The following is a 21,477-nucleotide window of genomic DNA, read 5'->3' on the forward strand; positions in this document are numbered from 1 at the left end:
CTCCTGATTAAGCTAATGAGACATGTTGTGAGGGTGTTGTCTGAACTGTGCTCTGGGTTGAGAAAATAAACTGATTTTTTAAAAAAAAGCCAAGGAGGTGTTGCTTGGTGCAGTTTGTGGTTTTAACCTTTTTAGTTGGCGTAGATACTCCAAGGGTTAAAATGATCATTTGCGTTTTCAAAGGGTGCAGGTTAAAGCCACATCGCATGGGTAATGTGAAATGTGTGTTGGGTAATGTGAAATTAGTATTTTGAGCACATCCAAGTAAATCTTAGTTCAAAGTAATGGCTTATTATTGCTTTGCCCTAGATAACTTACTGGGTGGGATTAAATAAGCCATCCCTTAAGCTAGCCCAGCCTTACTGTTGGGAGCAAGGCTTGGGTGGGAAATGACCCTTTGTGGTTGTTATTATTTAAAGAAGAATATTTTTATGTATTATTTTGCTTTATAGATGGCTTATGTAGTATGGAAGTTGCACGCTTTGCCTCCTGTACTTAACAAATTGCTTTATGGGTTTTGGCCAACAAGTTGAGCATCAGTGCTGGGCAGGTACGGGATGTGGTATTGTACGTGTGGGCTCTTCGGGGTTTTTACCCTCTGTATTCTGCATCAAGGTGGATCGATGAATACTGTGGGCTTCTGGGCAGTAGTTAGGGGACAGTAATTGAAGGACGTTCCCAACAGTTGTTATAGATAAGTGAAAACATTTTAACCCAAACATGTAGTGGGCAGAAAGGCCTTTTGTAGAGATGCATTCATAGAATCATAGAATCGTTTGGGTTGGAAGGGACCTTTAAAGGTCTTCTAGGTCAGCCTCCTTGCCATGAACAGGGACATCTTCAACTCAGAGCACCGTCCAACCTGACCTTGGATGTTTCCGGGGATGGGGCATCTCCCATCTCTCAGGACAACCTGGGCCAGGGTTTCACCACCCTCAGCATACAAAGATGTCTTCCTTACACCTAGTCTAAATCTCCCCTCATGCAGTTTAAAGCCGTTACCCCTTGTCCTATCGCAACAGGCCCTGCTAAAAAGTTTGTCACCCCTATGGCTTGCAAATTTGATCAGGGACAACGTGATGATTTGCAGTGTGGGTGCTGTGGGTGTCTGTAGGCATCACCTGTGGTAAGGTGTGCATTACTCAACTTGCCGGAGACGGTCCTACTGCAGCAGATCCACGGCCAGACTTTCCAGTCTTCTCTGTGCTGTGTCCTTTTCCTAAGGATGCGTTGCGGAGCGGCGAGCACGAGGAGGTGGGTCGGCTCTGCCAACGAGAAGGCTGTAGGGGCAGCACAGGTATGCCATGGGCCCACCAGGAGATAGCTTGATGTATAATTTCTGAAACTCTTATTGAAGTCGCTGGTCTTTTATACCCTGGAGGTAGTAGAGGGAATGTTTTATGAATTAAGTAAAATATGGGAAATTATTAATATTTTGTAATAAAGCAGTCAGCTGATGTATATTCTGAAGCTTTAGCTAGAAGCCCTTTTTCTTTGCCTTTTTCAAAAAGCCACAGCTGCCGCACTTCTAGAGCTGTTGACACATCATAAGGGGACCAAGAAATTACTTCGAGTTCAATGGAATGTGCTGTGTTGAGCTGATCGGATGAACTCAGCTCTCTGATTTTGCCATCCTCAAAATCTGACGCGAGAGATTTGCCCTCCTGCCTCGGTTCTGGTTTAGCCTGAGTACCGCAGGAGCACAGCGCCGATGGTGCTGCCATTCCTTCTCCTTTATTTCTGCAGAGATAACTGCACCAGCTTAGAGCACAGTTCGGTTTACTTTTCTCCCAAGTTAATGATATTTAAGCGGTTGAAACTGCAGGAAACTGGCTGTTAAGAGATTTAGAGGCCAATATCTGGGTTACTTAGTAGGCAGGAGGAAAAAGAAGTCCAAGGGTACGGAATGAAGGTAGAGCTGAATTTTTATGTGCTGTAGACACTGGCAGAATAGAAGAATCTGGTGCACCCTCATAAAATCTGTCTTTTCAGGGCTGAATAAGCCTTTTTCTTCTTTTTTTTTCTTTTTTTTTTTTTTTAATAGATGAATAAAATATTAGTTTTCTATTACAAGTAAGTAAGGATGAATACATTTCCTTGTCAGCTGCATGCCTTCCCTCTGCCAGCCATGGTGATCTAGTGGGTAGGTTGAAGAAGATATGGTATTAATACTTTTTTTAATTTTTTTTTTTTAAAGAAATGTCTGGTTTTCAGATGTGAACGGTGCGCGCGGTGTCAGACGGCGAGCGGCCCTGTGCTGAGGCGGGTGGATAAAGCAGCTTCGTGCTTGTGCAAGATTGCCACCGCTTGAGCAGCAGGGCTGCGAGAAACGGGAGAAGAGAGGAGGGTTTTTTGAATGAAGAGGTGAGAAATACACCGAGATAGAAAAACACCAAGCTGGCGCTCGAGGTAGGCAGTGGCGAGCGTTCCAGTAGAAGGGAGTTAAATGAAGAAAAATCATAAAATTATTTCATGGCAGCGGGAGGTTAGGAGACATAACTAAACATGTTAAACTCGCTGTGAAGCAAGAGGACCCCGGGGGTATTTTAGTCAGATAATATTTAGTTTGCTGCAGTGTCAGTTGTATGATCGCTTGTCAGCTGGCATATGGACGCGCTATAAGCAAAATGAGGCTTTTAGAGACCGTGCACAATTTTCCTAAGGATAGTAAGCAGAGGATTTCTCAGAGACAGATTAAAAGAGTTACAGTGGATTTATTTGCTCTGGTCCATTGCCAGGGTATGAGGCAAGCCGAGCCCTCTGCAGAGAAGCGTTGGAGGTGAGGGACAAGAGCTAGAAAGGAAGAACTATAAATCTGGGGGACAGCTTACAGAATATATGAGATACACAGGTATTTGTAAGTGTGAATTAAAGCTGCCTGCTGAATGTTCGCCAAAAGTGCAGGGGGGTTGCAGAGTCTCTCCAAAATTTGAGAAACGAGAGCGTTGAGAACCTAAGAAACGTTAGGTTGAGAACCTAAGAAACGCTAGGTTGAGAACCTAAGAAACATTAGGTTGAGAACCTAAGAGCATCTCTTGTTCCGGCACCTAAAATTAGCCTTTGATCACCTTTCTGAGGCTCTCTGCCTGGTTGTGTCCTCTTCTCACCGCAGTTTCCCCTGGTGGCTTTCTCCAGACTTCCAACCTTGGGCGGAAAGTTGGTGTTCAACCTTAATGATGCGGTACCTTTCCTGGCAAGAAAATGGCTCTGCTATGAGAGTATCAGAAGAAATGTTGAAAACCATCAGTTGTAGAGAAATGATGGGAGAGAGAGGGATGCTTAATTCCCGGTTTGCTGTGCACTTGTAGTTACGGAGTACATCAGTCTTTCTGACCTCTCTTCCGCCTGTTCAGGTTAGACAGGGGTGGCGGTGCTTGGACTTATAAAGAGTAAATATTTTATTTTTGTGGGAGAAGCCTTGGTTGTAGAGCATCTGAAGGGCTTCTTTATAGGTTAAATCCATCTTTAGACTCCTGCGAGAGCCTTGTGTTGGCTTGAGGGGCAAAAATTCAAGCAGAGGGTCGATGTACAGAATATCACATTCGAGAAGTAAGAATATTTTCAAAAACTATTCTCTGACATTCTTCTTGTCAGTGCGAGGGTAGTGAAGTCTGCTGGATGTTTTTATTTTTATGGAGTTAACGGGCTTTTTTGTAAATGCTGTTTTAATTGAGGTCTTGAGTAGAAAGTCAATGGTGTGTATATACATACGTGTCTGCAGTCAGTTCTAATTTGCAAAGTAATGTGAAAATAGGTCAGCCACAGAGAGGAACGTTGGGAAAGGGCTGTGGCTGAGAAGGAAGCTATTTGGAGATTTGGGAATAGAAAATTTTGGTTTTTTAAAGATGATAAGTATAAAAGCTGAGGGTGGTAAGAGAAAGGGGAACCGTTTGCCCTCTGGTGATAGTAGATGCTGCTGTAGACAAGGAAGGTCCGAAATGTTTCTGGTAATTTAATTTTTGCTGGTTTTGTTTGGCGCAGAACTCTTGGGTTTTTGGTCTGTTCTGGATGACTGGATTAGCCCTTGTTAGCAGTGCCCCGAGAGGGTCGGGAGCTGAGGGGATGTAGCTCCCGTAGATGCGTTCCCGTAATAGCAAAGTCTGACCGAACGCACCTTTAGCTGCAGCTGAAGTTTCTTGCCTCTTATTGTCACTTTGTTTTGACTTTCCCCCCATGTTTTCCATAAGACAATGGGATGCGAACATAGTCGTTGAAGAGAGGAGCCTAATTCCAAAGCAAGGCTTAGCAACGGCTCATTCCCTTATCAACTCCTCCAGCCACCAGCCTGGGGCAGGACCTGTTAGTGGTCAGGAGCCCCGTGCGCCCTCCCCGGCTCGTGCTGTCCCGTGGTGCGCAGGGCAGCTGCCCGTGTCCCCGGGGGTGGGAGGGAAGAGGGACGCGCGTGTCCTGCGATGGAGGTGCCGACGGGGCTTTGGGAAGGGGCGGATGCCGCCGGCCGCGGGCGTCTGTGGGGCTGCGCGACCTGCAGGGCTCCGCGCTCTGCTTTTGTGCGTCTCATCGCCCCGATACAAATTCATTTCTCTAAATTACAGAGATGTTGTTGAATTGTAATCCTCTTTGATAAACACATCGCCGAAGTTGAGATTTATCACATTTATTGTTTGCCTTTATTCAGTAGACAAGTTACCTGTCAAAGAAGGAAATTAGACTGGTTTGATATTATTCATATTAAGGCTCAGTTGATTGTTTCTCGTCCCTAATTCTTCTCTAGCTGCTTGCAATTTGATTGTTAATGTTTTCTTCAAGTATTTTATGAGATACCAAAACGTTGAAGTGATTTATAATTGCCCGAGTCTGTATCTTCTCATCCGTCCCTCTTTTAAAAGACTGGCTCTGCTCCTCTCTCCCGTTTTCGGGGCCTCTCCTGCCATTTGCGAGTTCATCAAAGATCGTTGCTCGTGGGCCAGGAATTACTGTGACTCATTTTTGAAGTATCCTAAGGATATATTTTGTCAAAAGGTCCTGACACAGTCTAATACATTCAAGTGTTCTCCGGTTATTTCTGACTGTACTTTGGCTTATGTTCCCACACCTCAGACTGCTGATTTCCCTAACATTAAACATCTGGGCAAGCCCCAGTCACCATCTCCCTTCTTCTATGTGTGTATTTGTATAGCCTAAAGCAAGAAAGCGTAGACCTCTGTTACACAGTCATCTTTCTCTTTTATTTGTGTTTTTACAAGGAATAGTTAGCTAAATTATACCTGATTGCAAATAGCATCTGTTTGATGTTGAAGCTCCGCATTCTTTCTTCAGTCTTGAAATTTTCTCTTATTACGACTAATTTGGAGTTAGGAGTCTGGAGAGGAAGAGGAGGGGGAAATCTTGCCACTGATTTCCTATAATGAAGCAGTCTATTAACATTCTCCAAAAATTATCATTAATTAAAAAAAAAAAAGAAAGAAAGAAAAAGCTCATCTACCGCTAGGAACGGGAATATTTCTGTACCAGCAAAAAAGCACCGAGTGGGAAATATCATTATGATTCCACCGTACAAAGCGTGTCTCCTCTGCCAGGCTGTAACCCGCGCAGAAGTGAGAGAGCGAGCGAGCTGTGCGGTTGGGTTGTGGATTAATAGTTGAAGTTCATTCGTGTGGAAATAAAGCAGATTTTACTGTGACTAGAATCTGTCATTAAAAAGCCATTATCGGAAGGGACCGGCACAATTCCTGCTCTTTCATTGCTAATGACAAAACAATCTGTTCTTTAAAAAACAACAACCCTATATTTTCTTACAGAGAATGGCGCGGGAGACTTACCAGAACAGAAGCCGGGTGAAGAGAGGCAGCTGAAAGATTTATTGATCAATAAACCAGACAATTACAGCTTGTTTATAAAAGGGAAAAAAAAACCAACCCCAACCAAACCTCAGGCCTGCGAGCAACACCGAGACTCTAATAATGATAACTCTGGCATCCAGCTCCAAACGATAAAAGTCAATAGGAAGATATAGGATTTCAATAAAATTATGACACGAGATAAACTTTACCCCAGGAACAAATTTTCCCTGGGTGTGTGACTGACTTCACTTAGATTTGTAACTTTAATTTCTTTCTTATTGATTTTTCTTTTCTTCAACTAATTAGAAAGCCGGTGGTGAACTGTGTGGATGTATGTTTGAGGAGGGGCTAACGAGCTCCGACAGGAGCAGGGCCCGAGTTCCTGTGTATGTAGATAAGCTCTGATGGCTTTTTACATTATTTTCTTTTTTTATATGTATTTACTTTTCAGTTTCTTCCAGTGCACAGCGGGGAGTCCCTCTCCTACTCCTCAGCGGGCAGATACCCGACGCCACGGGCTGCCTGTGGAGCTGTGCTGTAGCGCTGCTTCAGCGCCCCGGGGGTCGGGATGAGGATGATGATGGCACTTACACGAACACTTCTCAGGTATTTCCCTAAAATTAACCCAGAAGCCCTGGAGGAGCCCAGTTACATCACTGCTGTTTCTGAAGCGCTGTGTTGGCCCTCCGGCGTGCGAATGGCGGGGAAAGCAGCTTTCCCGTGGCGTGGAGCCACTGGCGGCCAGGTGGAGCGTTGCTGTGCGCAGAGGGAAGAGAGGAGCTGGCGGGAGGGCTGGAGAGAAGCTCTGCCTTAGGGATGGCATTTTGCAGAGGTGCCATCCTTTACTTCCCGTAGCAAATTTTCGTGGGATTCGCTGGAGTTTGTGGTTAAGATTATAAAACGTGTTTTCTTTTTAGTTAGTTATGCAATAGTAGGAGGCATATTCTTTTGGTGAATTGGCTGTTGCTGGCAGAAGGAAGGGAATCTGTTCAACCTATAAAGAAATCACTGTTCTTCCTCTTTTTCAAACTTGCATCTCCTCAAACACAGCTGCAAGCTGGAGCAGCAGAGTTTGCTGTGGGGCATTAATTTCCTAGCTTTATAATGAACAGCAAACCCAATTATTCTGCTTTTAGGGCATGTTTAGAGGAAGTTCGTTTCTGTTCTGGTGCTGATTTGAAGCTGGGCGAGGTAAAGAGCACCTGGAAGTGTGCCGGTGTGAGGTCGGTGGTGAGTTAGCCGAGATGCCCTGTGCTGGGGAAAGTTTGGAAATTCCCAGAGGGATCGCTTTTTAGTAATTCTGATGAATGCTCTCCTGATAGAAAGCAGGAAAGCAGAGGGGTTGGAAGAAGGTTAGAGAGGGCATGTGGAACTGGGGGTGTTTTTGATGGGGTTTGGGGAATATCCCGTGGTGTGGGATGAGGAGATAGCACAGCAATTACTGAATTAGTATTACATTTTAGAGAATCTTTTTAGACAGAGGACTTCTCAACAAGAACTTCGGTTTCCTGCCAAACTAACAAGATCTTTAGGAGGGAGGGAAAAGCTTTCAGTAAGTGCTCTTGATGGGGAGGAATTTGAAAAATGGAGCTGGGGGCCACTTGTTGGAAGCTGAGAATTGATTTCATTACAGTATTAATACTTAGAAATAATTAAAGAGGAGAACTAAACTCCAGGATCAAGTGTTTAATTGTACCGCCCTTTATTTCAGCTTTTCAGCACCTTTTTTCGTCCCCCGATACAGCTTCTGTTGTATTTACCGTGCGTCGGGTTTTTTTCCTGAGAAGTTTACTCTTCCTTTAAGAGCAGGGCTCTGAAGGGCAAGGTCTGTAGTTGATTTTAGGGGAAAGACGGCCCAGAGGGATGTCCTGCTCCCGTGCAATTTTCCCATCCTTACATGAAAGCAGAAGTTGGTCCTCCGTGCAGCCGAACAGCTCGGGGAGCTGCTGGGCTCTTGCTGGGGATGAGTCGAATGAGCTGAAATTCAGCAGTTAATTGGAAGGCAAGTGTGATGGGAATTGCCAGGGGTCCCGGTTGCTGTTGAAAAAAAGGCGAAGGATTTTGGGACTGCCCTGCTGTAATGGAGAGACCGTGGCAGTGTTAAATTATCGCATCGATGAAAGATGCTTAGTAGAAAATTAGGATAGCGGAGCAGCTAGGAGCACAGGGAGAGAGAGAGGATGCTCTAATTGCAGGTCTAATTGCAACAACAGGCAAGGATCAACCCCGTCCCTTTGCTAAACGTTCTAGTCTGCGCTCTAGACAAGGATTCTGCAGTAAATGGGGGATGAAAGTCATCTCCTGAGCAAAGGCAGCCTGCATTATGGAGCGTGCACTGGGCAGACTGGGGGATGTGGGTCTGTGTTAAGGGGGAGGCGGAGGATGGAGCGACCCTGCCCTGCTGCCTGTCTGCCAGACGAGTTCAGGGCAAGGCAGGGCTGGGGTGCCTGGGTTTGCGGTTTCTCCTTCTGCAGTAACATGGAAGTATTTCTTTTCATGTGCCTGTCAGATGAATAATTCTTTCTAAACTATGGCAAAGCTGTTCTGTCCTTGGAAGAGTATTTCTCTTCACCCAGACCCGATCAAGGAGCTAGTAACAGCTTCTAGTACTATTTATGTTAAAACCTGGTTTTCTTTATTATTTTATTACCTGTGTTTCTTCAGCCTCAGGCTGTGTTTTGGTCTTGCGGTCCTTTACCTGCTGACCAGCCCACCCGTCTTGGCTGACCTTTCAGTCCGTGACGTGCTCTGAACACACGCTGTACCTCCGGCAGTGCCCCCTCATCTTATTTTCACACCTTGAATTTGAAAGTTCTTTCCCTTCTCCACCCATACGCTCACGATCCACGTTCAGTCTTTGACCTTCAGATTGTGAAGGAGGAGATAACCTTTGTACACCGCTCGCTCGGCTGAGTAGTGAGCGTCACCTTCACTCTCTGACATACAGCCTGTTTGTGGAAGAAGAAGAGTGTGGCCAGCGGGGGGAGGGGGGTCATCCTCCCCCTCTGCTCTGCCCTGGGGAGGTGTGCTGGAGCGCTGTGTCTGGTTCGGGGCTCCCCAGGGCAAGAAGGACAGGGAACTGCTGGAGAGGGAACAGCAGAGGGCTACGCAGATGCTCAGGGGACTGGAGCATCTTTCTTACAAGGAAAGGCTGAGGGACGAGGGGGTGTTCAGTCTGGAGAAGAGAAGACTGAGGGGGGATCTTATCAATGCTTATAAATATGTAAAGGGAGGTGCCAGGGGGATGGGAACAGTCTGTTTCCAGTGGTGCCCAGTGACAGGACAAGAGGGAACGGGCACAAACGTGACCATAGGAAGTTCCATCTCCACCTGAGGAGGGCCTTCTCTGCCGTGAGGGCGGCAGAGCAGTGGCAGAGGCTGCCCAGAGAGGTGGGGGAGTCTCCCCCTCTGGAGCCATCCCAAACCCGCCTGGACGCCGTCCTGTGCCACTGCTGGAGGTGCCCCTGCTCTGGTGGGGGGTGGGATGGGGGAGCTCCAGAGGGCCCTTCCAGCCCTCACCAGTCTGGGATTCTGGGATTCGCTGGGGGGTGAGGGGAAAGGACATTTTTCTCGTACCCTGGCAATTCCTGCTTTCCCCCAGCGAAGCATTTTGGCGTGGCCAGGCTGGCTCTGTGAGGTGCCCCGAGTTCAGCGTAGTGGCAGTGACCCGCTCTGGATGTGAACTGCACAGCTATAAAGCTGAGTGATCTTCTAATAACATTTTGAATTTTTGCGGTGGGATTCACTGGAGGGAACTGGTCTGTCCAGAGCACTCGGGCATCTCTGCAAGAGGGAGAGGTAGCGCACTCCAGCAGTGGAGGGAGGCAGCACCGTCAGGTTTCCTCAGAGTTTTTGCTCTCTGGGTTTATGCCGGGGCCTTGGCCGCTTGGGCCCTGCTCTGTAGCCTCGCACACACCAAGGTTCTTCCGTGTAGTCAAAAGATAAAACACTTTGTCGGCTCGCTAATCCCTGCATGCATATTGCGCTGGAAACGGTAATCTCCTTAAAACACACCCGACTTTTTGAAATTTTCAGCCTTTTGTCCCCATTTTTCGTCTCCGTCAGTGCCATGGAGGTGGGCGGTCGCTGCTGTCTGAAGTTGGGAACGCGGTAGGACACACTTCAACCAGGGGCCCACTCAGAAAGTTTCACCTTTAGCTTTCAGCCTGAGCTTTATACTCGGGAGTGCGAACGCTCTCGGGGAGGGGAGAGGGATCCTTCTTTTTGTCTTTCTCTGCAAACGCTTGGTTGTAATTACCAGCAAAGAGTGGAGTGAGCCAAACACATTGTCTGGGAGATATTAACCTCTGAGAAAATATTTATCATAAACACTGAGTGTTGCAGTGTTTAACGAGTGATAAGTCACATACCATTTAGAGGATATTTGCTCTCAGCCGCTTTGTTCGTTGTCAAATCTGTTTCATTTCTGTTGTGACAATTCTGTTCCTTCAGTGCTGGAACTCTTTGGCAGGAAAAACGTCAAGTACTACACTAAATATTTCCCTGAAGAAACCCATTCAGCCATGTTGAATGAGAATAATGGCTCCAAGAAGAAGGCAGACTGTTTTCAGTTGCCATCTGCTTGTTAGAGTGTATGCATGTTGCTTTCCTGCAAGGGATATGTGGTTTTATATACACAAGTAAGTCCAATTTTTCCGTTTTCAGAGCAGCAACATTTCTGTTATTAGGACTGTGTGTTCACATCTGTGGCTCGATGCCGATACGGAGACGATGAGTATATATCCATTGGGTTTCTTTGCCATATAAAAGAACGATGAGCAAAAACGTGGAATATTGTTCTGGGAAACCCTCTCCTCAGAGTGTGGTCGGGGATGTTATCCCTAACGGTGGTTTCTCTTCTTCCTGGCAGGAGCGGGACGGGATGCGGGCAATTCTGGAGTCGTACGACAGCGAGCTGACCCCTTCGGAGCACTCGCCCCAGCTGAGCCGGCGTATGCGTGAGGCCGAGGAGATGGTGCAGAAGCTGCACGCTCATAACACCGAGCTGGAGGTAATAAAGAAACATCATCCTCCAACCCCAGGGGTGAAGTAGTTGAGACCTTTAAGATTGAATTGCCTGGTGATGTGATCTGCTCGCGCAGAAAACAGATTTGCAAAATGCGGAGTAAAATTCCAGGATCAGTAAGACCCACAAGTTATTATTCTGCAGCTGAAGCTGGCAGGAGCCAAGAGTAATTGTCTGTGGGTGTGAGGAGTCTGCCTTGTACGGCAGGGCTGTACGCAGGGCTGGAGGGACAGCCGGTCCCCGCGGGGTAAAGGAGAAGTAAAGGGGCGGTGAAGTGGAGCAGGTGAGGTGTCTTCTCGGTGGTGTAGTCTGTGATTCAGTACACCGCACGTGTAGCAAGGCTCTTCTGTGCACAGGGTGAGCGTGTGTGTGTTTGTAAGAGCGTCACTCTAAGGGCTGAAGAAGTAAAGTACGTGTCAGCTGTTAATTCTTCCCTTCTTGGCACTGGGCCTGAAAACCCCAGAATACCAGTAACTCTGTTAAATGCTTTTTATTAGGTTTTCTCTAAGAAAAAACATCCTTTCCAAAGATAGAAGTATTTCTTGAAGGGATTCTCTCATTATTTTCAGTTCCTTTTTGAAAATTCGTAATCTGAAATGTGACTGTAACGAGGCAAACATTAACATGCATTTGCCAAGTAGTTCCCCTCTTCTCCGTTGTGCTTTGTCATAGCGGAATGGGCTTTACGGTCATGAGTTGAAATATTTGGAATATGTCTGTGATCTTAAAGCTTGGCATTTTTATTACATAGGCTTTCCAGTAATCCTAAGTGTGTGAGTTTTCCTTTCTTCACATCAAGTTCCACCATCATATAGATTTATAGATGTCATAATTCAAATGGGGTAAAACTTGTAGAAATTGATGCTGCTTGGTTCACGTTCAAGCCGTAGAGTGGATTGTCCCGCTGTGCACAAACCTCTTTCTTGCTTCTGGCATCCATAAAAATGCTCTTTTCTTGTGTTGGTCGGTGGGGACTTAAGTCAGGCGATACTGGCTCCAGTGGCCTTTGGCATAGTGTGGTGCAGATCACTATTATGGCATGGATCCCCTTTGTCCCTCTTTCTCTGTGAAGGTTTCGGCAAGTTGATGGAGAAGTTAGCTGGTTAACATCAGATGAAAGGGAAATTTGCCCGAATTGGGCTGTCGGAATGTTTCCCTCTGTTGTCTTTTGATCACGGTCCTGCTTACCACCGGACAGAGCGGGATTAGCCCTCGCTGACATAAAGCGATAGGTGGCTGTTTTATCCCGTTTGCTACGTTGTTTCCGACGGTGGCTCGGGGTTGTTGGTGGGAGATTTCCTGAATTGTTTCACTGAATAGGTCAAATGTGCATTGTGTCTTTGAGCAATAGCAAATTACCTTTTCTTCTTCAGGGGAAAGCATGGAAGAGTGTGGGAACCGATTGCTACACCCCTTTATTTATAGAAAACAAATTATGGGTTTGCTTTCATGGATATGGATTAAGGGCTACATGGAAAATTTCAGAAAGGAGCTGTGTTCTCTGGAGGTTTGTTTTGTGTGATGTCAACCTTTAAGCCTTTCAAAGACTTTGCTAGAAGCAGGATTCAAAGACCCGATATTCCTCTTGTAAAGTAAAAATTTACGCTTCGCTTGTTTGTGTTTGCCTTTCTGATTGCAGTAATCACTGCCGAATCTCATCCGTTTAGAAATTTTGGGGGAAAGTTTTTTGTTGTAGTGAAAATCTGAAAACTGGAGAGGGAAATTGAGGTAGAGGCAGGACTCCTGGTGTCTCGTCATCGGGAGCAGCAGCTGTAATCAACTGCCTGTAGATCAAAGAACTGGTCGATAGCAGCTATTAATAACTTCTAACATAACGCTCTGCACCCTCCCGGCTCTGCTGAGCCTCTGTACAAATTTTAGAAATGTTGACACCTGCGTGACTCATCTCACAAATAGAGGAGACGGCAGAAATGAAGCACCTTGGAGCCTCGGTCGTTTCTGAGATGTGGCAGAAACGGTCTTTGAGGTGGGGGTGTGGGGAGGGAGGGAAAAGGGGAACTTCCACCCGTTTTAAGTCGAAGTGTGGCAGAAGGGTCGGGGCATCCCCAGAACGCCTGGTGCGGACGGGCTTGGGAGGGCAGCGCGCCACCAGCTTGTGGAGCAGCAGAGAATGAGAAGAGCCCCTCTGAGAGCATCACCCACAGGGCGGCAAACCAACAAAGTTGGTTAAAGTGTGGAAAACAATTAAGATCACTGGTTAACGGAGGATACGCCACTGCAGGTAACCACAGGTCCGAGGAGTGCTCCTGGCAGCGCAGCGTACACTGGGAACGCCGGGCGGTTGTTAGGGGAACAGCCCTTGCGCGGTGCCTGTGCGCTGCTCCTCCGCTGGGAGACTGCGGGTATCGCTGTGCTCCACGAGCATCCCGGGTTTGAAAAAGCCCTTAGAGCTTCTAAAGCAAAGGCACCCTCTCGCATTATGTTTTATAGCTTCTGCCTTTCAACTTTTTTCACAAACCTTTGACTTCACACCATTTCTCTCCTCCCTGACTTGTTTTATCACAGTTTTTTTTTTCTTGATTTGCTACCAGGTACGTAATTTACCAAAATCTCTTCCTGTGCTCCCTAGTAGAGAGCCCTTTGATACTTCTTTTTTTTTTTTTTTTTCTGGCTGCCCTAATCTATCACCAGCAGCCCCGCCTCTGAACCCGCCATAGAGGGGAAACAGTGATGTTCTTAATAGTGTTTTTTTGTTACTCTAAAAATGGAGATTTTCCCTCCCATTCCAGCGGCAGCGCTGTGTGAGGCAGGGAGCTCGCTGGTGAAGATGGAGTGATAGGGATAATGTGGTAGGAAAGAGGAGGAAGCCGCGTGGAACTAGGAAGATTTTGGGCTGAGGCAACAGCTTTTAACTCATTAGGGAGATGAGTTTTCAGATAAGTCCTTTGCTGGATGTATAAATGGAGGTGGGAAGCTGTTTAAAAGAACAGAGGGAACGAGAGAGTGTAAGCCCTGGAGGGTTGCGTGGGAGTAGTTTATTAATGCGTGCTGGGAGGATGGATTTAGGTGGTACACTGAGTCCTGCCTGAGTCCCTCCTGCCCGACCCTCGCTGGGCAGGAGAGCTGCTGCCTCTGCGTCGCAGACGTCGCCGGGATGACAGGCACCTTTCCAGAAATGGGAATACAGAAGGATGCTTTCATCCCGGGTCACTTCAGACAGGCAGCGTCGCTGCGTAAGAATTAGTCCCGTCAGAGCCTGATGGGGCAGAGGGACTGGGAGACAAAGAAAGGCTGATGGGGAACTTTTTAAATCCCCTTCATTGATGACTGATGAGAAAAGCTGGATCTCCGATGCACAGCCATGCAAACACGTGGCCTGTTGTGGGACTGAAAATGATGGCTGTCTCCTCCCCAGGACTGCTTGCCCCCAGCCCGCCCCCGGCTCCCCAGTGCCCGGCTGCCTGGAGAGCTTCAGGAACGCACCTCACAGAGTACTGAGTGTAAAGCAAAGGGCAGAGGCAGAGAGAAATGCCGTCTGAAATGGTGGCTGGAAAAGCAAGCGGGCTGTGTCAGCCTATTTCACGTGGTTAATGAAGTGTCGCTCACCGTCTTTTTAAAAGTGTGTTTTGGAACTGAAGAGGGAATGAGTTTGTCCCTGGCCAGCCTGCTATAAATACTTAAAATAAACAGTCTTGGGGCTGTGTTTATATCATGGCATGATTTTTTGTTTCGATACTGGTGATATCAACAGTTTTCTTGTCAATCTTGGTTAACTTTTACTGCCTTAGCTTCCATTACTTTTGATTTCAAGGTAAATACGACAAAACAAGAAGCTTCTGTGCATGCAGCAGCTACTGTGAAAAAGCTCTGATGCGAGTTCAGTGTTTGAAAAGTTAAATCCAGCTGCACCAAAGAGAAATCATCATAAATATAACTCCATTAATAGCGATTTTATTACAACACACTTGGCTCCATATGAAACTTTAATGAAGAGAGATTTGCAAGGAAGACTCATGCTGACACCTTCAATGGTCTCCAGCATTTTTTACATTGAGAGATTTACACTGTCTGTGAGCACCATATGTACTCTAATCAGTTAATTATGAGTCTGACAGTTTCAGCACATGAAATGCCATATGTTCTGTGTTTTTGTTCCACCGCGGGCATTACTGGTGACCTCAAAACTCATTGACCAAATATTGTCACCTTATCTGCACCTGATAACTGCAGCGCATCTGCTGGCAGTGAAAATTGGGCATTGCTGATTCTTGTGATGTTAGTCACAAATCTGCTCCTTGCAAAGGGAGTTACTTAGCAGTCACCCCAGTGTTTAAAGTGCTTAAAATTTACGTGTGGATGCAATAAAATGTTTATTTGAGCAGTTAACAGTTCCTCCTTGTCTCTCACCCAGCTTCCCCCATCAGTGCTTTTCCACTTTTTTACCTTCTGGGGGTTTTTTTCTCTCTTTGATCCACACTTTATATTTATCTTGCTTTATCCCTCCTCTGCCGAATTTCCTCTCCCCCTCAAAGGTAAATTGCTTCTTTACGTAGCAGAAGGGGTTTCTGTGATGATGGGAACTTTACAGAGAAATTTCCTCCCATCTGTGCAAGGTACAGAAGAGTTGGGTTTAATTTGCAGATTCCTTCTGCCTGCTTTCTCTGCCTCTCTGCTGCCATCCAACCTTTGTGCGCTGTTTTTTCTCAGTGACAACTGTAAGAAACAGTGAGAAGATTACTCTGCTCACTTCAAATGTCCATAAGGAGCAAATCCGAGTCACTAGAGCTTTCCTGCCACTCCAGAATGGCATATATTTCACTTGCCCGGACTTCTGCTGTCATTGTAGCATCTTATCTGTGACTCATGCGGGAAAAAACAGACTCTCTCTGGAGATGATGCTAATGTGCTCCATGCATCAGCTCCCACTGATTGCTGAAGCAGTCACAGGGCTGGACATCATCTTCTGACAAAGCAAACACCTTGTCGAAATAGCATTTTGAACCTGGACGCTTTGGCATCTCTTGGCAGACGTGAGCCTTCCCGAGAACCACTGCGGTCCTTCGCGTTTCTTTTCTTTTCTGAAGGAGAACAGGTCAGGCGCCGTGTCCTCCGGCACTCCTGCAAAATGGATTATCTCCAGTTCTCTCTTCTTTCACATGTTTCATCTTCCTTCAGACCCGAGTGACCTTATGAAGTCGGGGAGCCATTAGTTTCCTCCCCTCCCTTTTCCACCTGCCAGTGGCTGTGTTTGGGGAGAGCACCTGCAAATAACCGTCATATAAATGAGGAAGTCAAGTCACGGAGGGGCTTCATGATTTGTTAAAGGTGACAGTCCCCGCTCTGTGGAAGAAGAGTGCCTCTTAAAACTGGTTGATGCTGCAGCAGTGCCTGTCTCTGCGTAGCTGAGGCTTTTTGTTTGGTCGAACTAGATTTTAAAACTCAATTACTATTAATTTTTTTGAGGTGATTCCCCATTTTGCACCTGTCCTGAAAGTTAGGAGTTGATTAAGAGAAGTCATCCATGGCGCTGCGTTATGCTGAAGAAATTCTGCACAAACCAGCATTGTTGTCACGACAGGTAGATTTTTACAGCTATTTTTAGTGTGTGGATGCTCTGACAGTTTAAGAATGGCTTTAACTCAGCAGTTCCTGGGGACCGCAAGCCTCCATCATTCTTAAGAAGTGAGAATGTCTGGGCACCAACTTGCGTAGAGTAAATTAAATCATTAACTAAGACAGTGCCTGTACCCTTAGCCTATGATGAGCTGCTTTATAGACAAGTCCCCAGAAGAATGACCAGTTGCAGAGCAACGAGCAGCTGTGAGGACCCTTTTGCCGCGCTTGGCTGCGTGTTGAAGGGTGTGGGGCAGAAGACCGTTTCCAGCTCTGCTGCCTTCTTGTGCTTCAAGTGCAGAAAGAAAAAGGGAGAACATTGTAATTTCTGTCACCTTTTGCTGAAAGTCATGCTCCTGATGTAGACGTAGTCTGTGAGACTGCCCCCAGTTCTCTTACTGACTAGATCATGTCTTGACTGTCTCTAAACTTAAAAATTTCTAGTAATGATAAATATAAATGATGACCTGTGTCATTAGTGCAGGGAGTTTAGGGTGGACTCCTGCAGCCTCCGCTGTCTGAAGGGTTTCACTCTGCAGGAAGCATACCTGGCCTCGGGGAGGCTGTGCTAATGTCACCAACCTGCTCTCCAGGTGGGAAGCTCAGGGGACATGGGAACGCTCCTGTTTGCAGCCTCGGAAGGATCTCGCTTCAGCCCCAAGGAGACTGATAGATCACAGAATCATAGAATGGTTTGGGTTGGAAGGGACATTGCAGACCATCCAGTGCCACCCCCTGCCCTGGGCAGGGACACCTCCCCCCAGCCCAGGTTGCTCCAAGCCCCGTCCAACCTGGCCTTGAACACCTCCAGGGATGGGGCAGCCACAGCTTCTCGGGGCAACCTGCCCCAGGGGCTCACCACCCGCACAGGAGAGAGTTTCTTCCTAATATCTCATCTAAATCTACCTTCTTCCAGTTTGAAGCCATTCCCCCTCGTCCTATCACTCCATGCCCTTGTCAAAAGCCCCTCTCCAGCCTTCTTGTAGGCCCCCTTCAGATGCTGGAAGCCTGCAATAAGGTCTCCCCGGAGCATTCTCTTCTCCAGGCTGAACCCCCCCAACTCTCCCAGCCTGTCCTCCCAGCAGAGGGGCTCCAGCCCTCAGAGCATCTTCGTGGCCCTCCTCTGGCCCCTTTCCAACAAATCCATGTCCTCCTTGTGTTGAGGGCTCCAGAGCTGGAGGCAGTACTCCAGGTGGGGTCTCATGAGAGTGGGGCAGAAGGGCAGAATCCCCTCCCTCGCCCTGCAACACAAAGATTGCTCCATCCCCTGCAACCTGAGCTCCCCTAAAGATGCTGTTGTGTGAACAAATGCCCCTGTAGCCCCTTCCAGTGATGTTATGAATAACCAAGCACAGACGGGGTTTGGCCTGGGGAATTGGGATTAGCTTCACATGGACATGGCCATAGGGGACAGGAGAAACAGATGAACTGGGATGAACGGATGAACAGAAGATTTAAAATTGGGTTCTTTCGTAGTGATGTTTTGGAAAGAGAAGATAACTGATGTGTAGTTATGAGTCATATTTACCACAATAGAACAGGAGAGAGCGTTTTGTATGGTGTTGAGAGCTTCAAAACGCTTTACGCTGGAGAGCTTGCCTGCCTGTGCCGTGAGATACAGACTTCGCAATTAGATGCCTTCGGGTGGAGGAGGAAGCAAGAGTGCTTTTGGAGTGGGAGCAGTGGCCCCATCCCCAGCAACTGGCAGCAGACAAAGACGTCGCATCAAAGAGCCGCTTTTGTGTAATACGGTGCATCTCACCTCCTGCTGCGAGTGCGCAGCCGTGAGAGCGGGGGGCTGAAAGCGGGACGCGTGGATCGCAGCGAGAACGTGCCTCTTCCCTCGCAGGCGGAAGGCGGAAGGAAAAGGGCAAATTAAGCATCTTTGGGGAACGGGGTTAGGAACACGTAGCTGCTCGCTTTTCAAAGGGAAGGCTTAGAGAGTGTGGGAATATGTTCTTACGTCTTATGTCGGTCTCCATCGGCCGCTGCTGCCAGCCGGGCAGCGTGGAGGGAAGGGCTGGGGGTCAGCGGGGAGGCTGCTGGGCAGGTTCCTCCAGGGCTTCCACCACTTTCCACAGTTACAGAATTGCTCTTTTTTTGGATGATTTTAGAGAAACATTCAACAAATAAGACAAACTGCATTCTGCATTTAATTCAGAGATTCAACCTCTTTGAATCTTTTTCCAAAGAAAGTACAGTGATTTTAGGTCCCACTGGTGTCATCCATGTGGTGATGGGATCCCGTTGGAGGCAACGCCGCATCCTCCGGAGTACATCCAGCCTAAAGTTGCCTGAAGTGTGCGGTATGTGTTCGCGTGGCTCACTGCCCACAAAATATTTTGGTGCCTGGCTCATTAAGGACAGGAAAATTGGCCAGTCCTGGTCAATTTGTCTCCAAACTAAGAACCAGGTTCCTTTCTGTTGGATTTCCCAGAGGTGCCCTCTGGATGGTGCATCTCAACTTTTTTGAACAATGTCAGTGATTCAGGCTTCTGTTCCTGCAAGGATGAAAGGATGGTGTTAAACATCTCCTAATTATTAGAACTACTCCTCAGGAACATTCTCGCATTGATGAAAGCTCTAACAGCTGGTGGAAACCAAGTGATTCCGGGGGAGAAAGGAAGTAAATGTCTTGTGAAAAAAAGTAAAATCTAAGATTGCATATCAGGATAATGTTGTCTATGGAAAATGCCATGGAAATTTTAGCTATTCCCTCATTCTGCGTTGTATTAATGACATTAAACAGTGCTTGTCTGGGCGTCTTAAGAGATGTTCTGAACTTGTTGAGATTTGTTGATTTTTATAATGATTGGATTTGAATTCTGTGATTTGTAGTGCTTCATTTCAGAATAATTACGTCTGCATAATTTAAGGTTTAAAGTATGTATTTGTAAGTGTTTTCATGTCATCTTTTAATTCATGATGATGCTCTCCAGTAAGAAAGAGGGATTAATATTTTTAATGATTATTTTCTATTTAAAAACACGCTGTAAAGATTCCAAAGATTTCCTGCAGGGCCTCCACGCAGGCTTGTTGCATGGTTCAACTCATTTCTGCCCACTGTGTTTCTGTGGGCTCCAGCTACAGAGTTTTATTGAAATCCTGTTGCCAAATAGTTATAAACAGCAAAAGTGCTCGGAGAAAACAACGTCAACGCAAGCGTGTTCCCATGCTCTTGTGGATCCTAACGCTCCTGCACTTTGCAGTTTGCAAGAGTGGTTAAGATCCACTTTAATGCGCTCGATACTCTGGTTATTGTGGCAATCGGAACAAGGGCAGTTGCTGTCTTGGTTTTCTTTCTGAAGCCCATTGATTCTTTCTTATTTTGGTCTTAATTACCAGTAGCAGAAGAGGTGTTTCTTTGGGGAACTAATTAGTCTAAAAACCTGCTTCAGCGTCGCGTATGAGCAGAGCAGAGTTAGTTGAACAGTGCCTAAATGCATGAGCTGATTGTAATTGTTTTATTGCAGAACGTACATCATTATTCACCCCTCACACTTCTCCACGGTTATGGGTTGCATTCGCTCCCGTACGTTCTGTCTTCCCCTGTGGGCTGGTTTGTCCGTAGGCTGCAGCATCTCCGTTTTCCCAGTTTGGTTTCGTGTTCAGGTCATGAATTGGAGTACGGCACTGTTGCAAAATCATCACTTGAACAGAATTGAAAGGAAGGCGGCCGGAGTTCTCTCTCTGTTTTTCTCTTTTTCCTTTTTCCTTAAATGTGACCAGCTAACTAATACTTGGAAAAGGCTGGGAAGGGGGTAAGTGAAGAAGCCAGCTGATAGTGATTTTCACCAAGCTGTGAATAAAACCGAAGCTGTTGATATAGATCTCCTCTGTTCAGGGGTGGTCCAGGTAAATTGTAAGGAACAGTTCTGTTTTCTCAGAGGCTTTGCAATTTATCTATTCGCTTTAATCAGTGTTAATGTCAAATGTGCTTTGATTGTGCTAAAAGCTTTTCAGCAAAACAAACTGGAAGGCCTCAGTTTTGGAAAAAGCCACAGCCTTCCTGTAATGCAAGTTGGTAACGTTTTTCTTTTGAATATTATTTATGCTGTTTAATAAACCAGGCAGTACGACTGTACAATACACGTGCCATGAATCCAACTGTGGTGACAGTAATACGGATATGAAATGCACGGCACATCGATTTGACATATTGAACTGATTTATGTCTTCAATTTGTTTAAATGGCTATAATGGCTACAGTGAGCTTCGCTTTGACAGGTGTACACTCAAATCTCAGTTCTATTCAAGGCCGCGTTAAAAACGGGACTGGTTTCTGGTTTAAAGCATTGATTTGTATCTGTTCTGTGTTCTCTTGCCTGCATTCCACACCTCAGACCCGCAAACATGACTTCCTGTAACATCAACTGTACTTCCTTTTGGGAAATTGTAAAAACAGCTCCTTTTCCTTTGGAAACCTGACTTTCTTGGAAGAGTTGCTAAACCTAAATATTTTTAGTTTTTAAAGGAACTCAAGAAGAAGCTTGAAAGGTGATATGTTACACTGTATTATTGATGTAAAAATCCCCAATGGTGTATCCGGTAGCTGTGAACGTGAGCAGAGTAATTAGTTTGTAGAGATTATTTTAAGTAGAATATCTTACATAATGGGAGAGATTTTTGAGGCTTCTTTGTGTGTAAACTGCCACTGTACATTGTTTATGGACACAAAGAAATGATGGATGTCTGTATCAGTTTTAATTCATGGGAATATCTCTTGAGAACCCACAAACGCTGAATTTTGCTTAAAGTCAGGGCTGTGCAACGCAGTTGGGAACCAGCCTAATGGTAAAGAGACCGTAACCCAATGATCTGTACTGTATTATGCACATATTATTGCTAAGCTGGTCGTTACCAAGCTTTTACTTTTGTCAATTATATTCTGACTATTCTAATTTTATTGAGAGTTCATACAGATGCAGTGTTCTTCACTTTCTAATCATCTGGTTTGTTCTTTCTTTATAAGAGGTCATTTCTTTAGTGGAAGATGCAGCTTTAGGATGTATCAGCTTCCTGACCTCATTTCCTAGAATCATAGGTTGGAAGAAACCTTTAAGATCATTGAGTCTA

The 21,477-nt window shown here is 46.2% G+C and overlaps 1 protein-coding gene across 1 annotated transcript in view; it reads left to right on the top strand.

Annotated features, from left to right (window-relative positions):
- The window catches only part of MAD1L1 (MAD1 mitotic arrest deficient-like 1 (yeast)), a 385,928-nt gene that overhangs the window by 151,167 nt on the left and 213,284 nt on the right, over window positions 1-21,477 (top strand). The window contains exon 11 of the mRNA XM_009885704.1: window positions 10,672-10,812. Coding sequence (XP_009884006.1) covers window positions 10,672-10,812 — 141 coding nt within the window. The remainder of the gene's footprint in view (window positions 1-10,671; window positions 10,813-21,477) is intronic.

The sequence above is a fragment of the Charadrius vociferus genome, unplaced genomic scaffold (assembly GCF_000708025.1).
Source record: "Charadrius vociferus isolate BGI_N301 unplaced genomic scaffold, ASM70802v2 scaffold430, whole genome shotgun sequence".
Lineage (NCBI taxonomy): Eukaryota > Metazoa > Chordata > Aves > Charadriiformes > Charadriidae > Charadrius > Charadrius vociferus.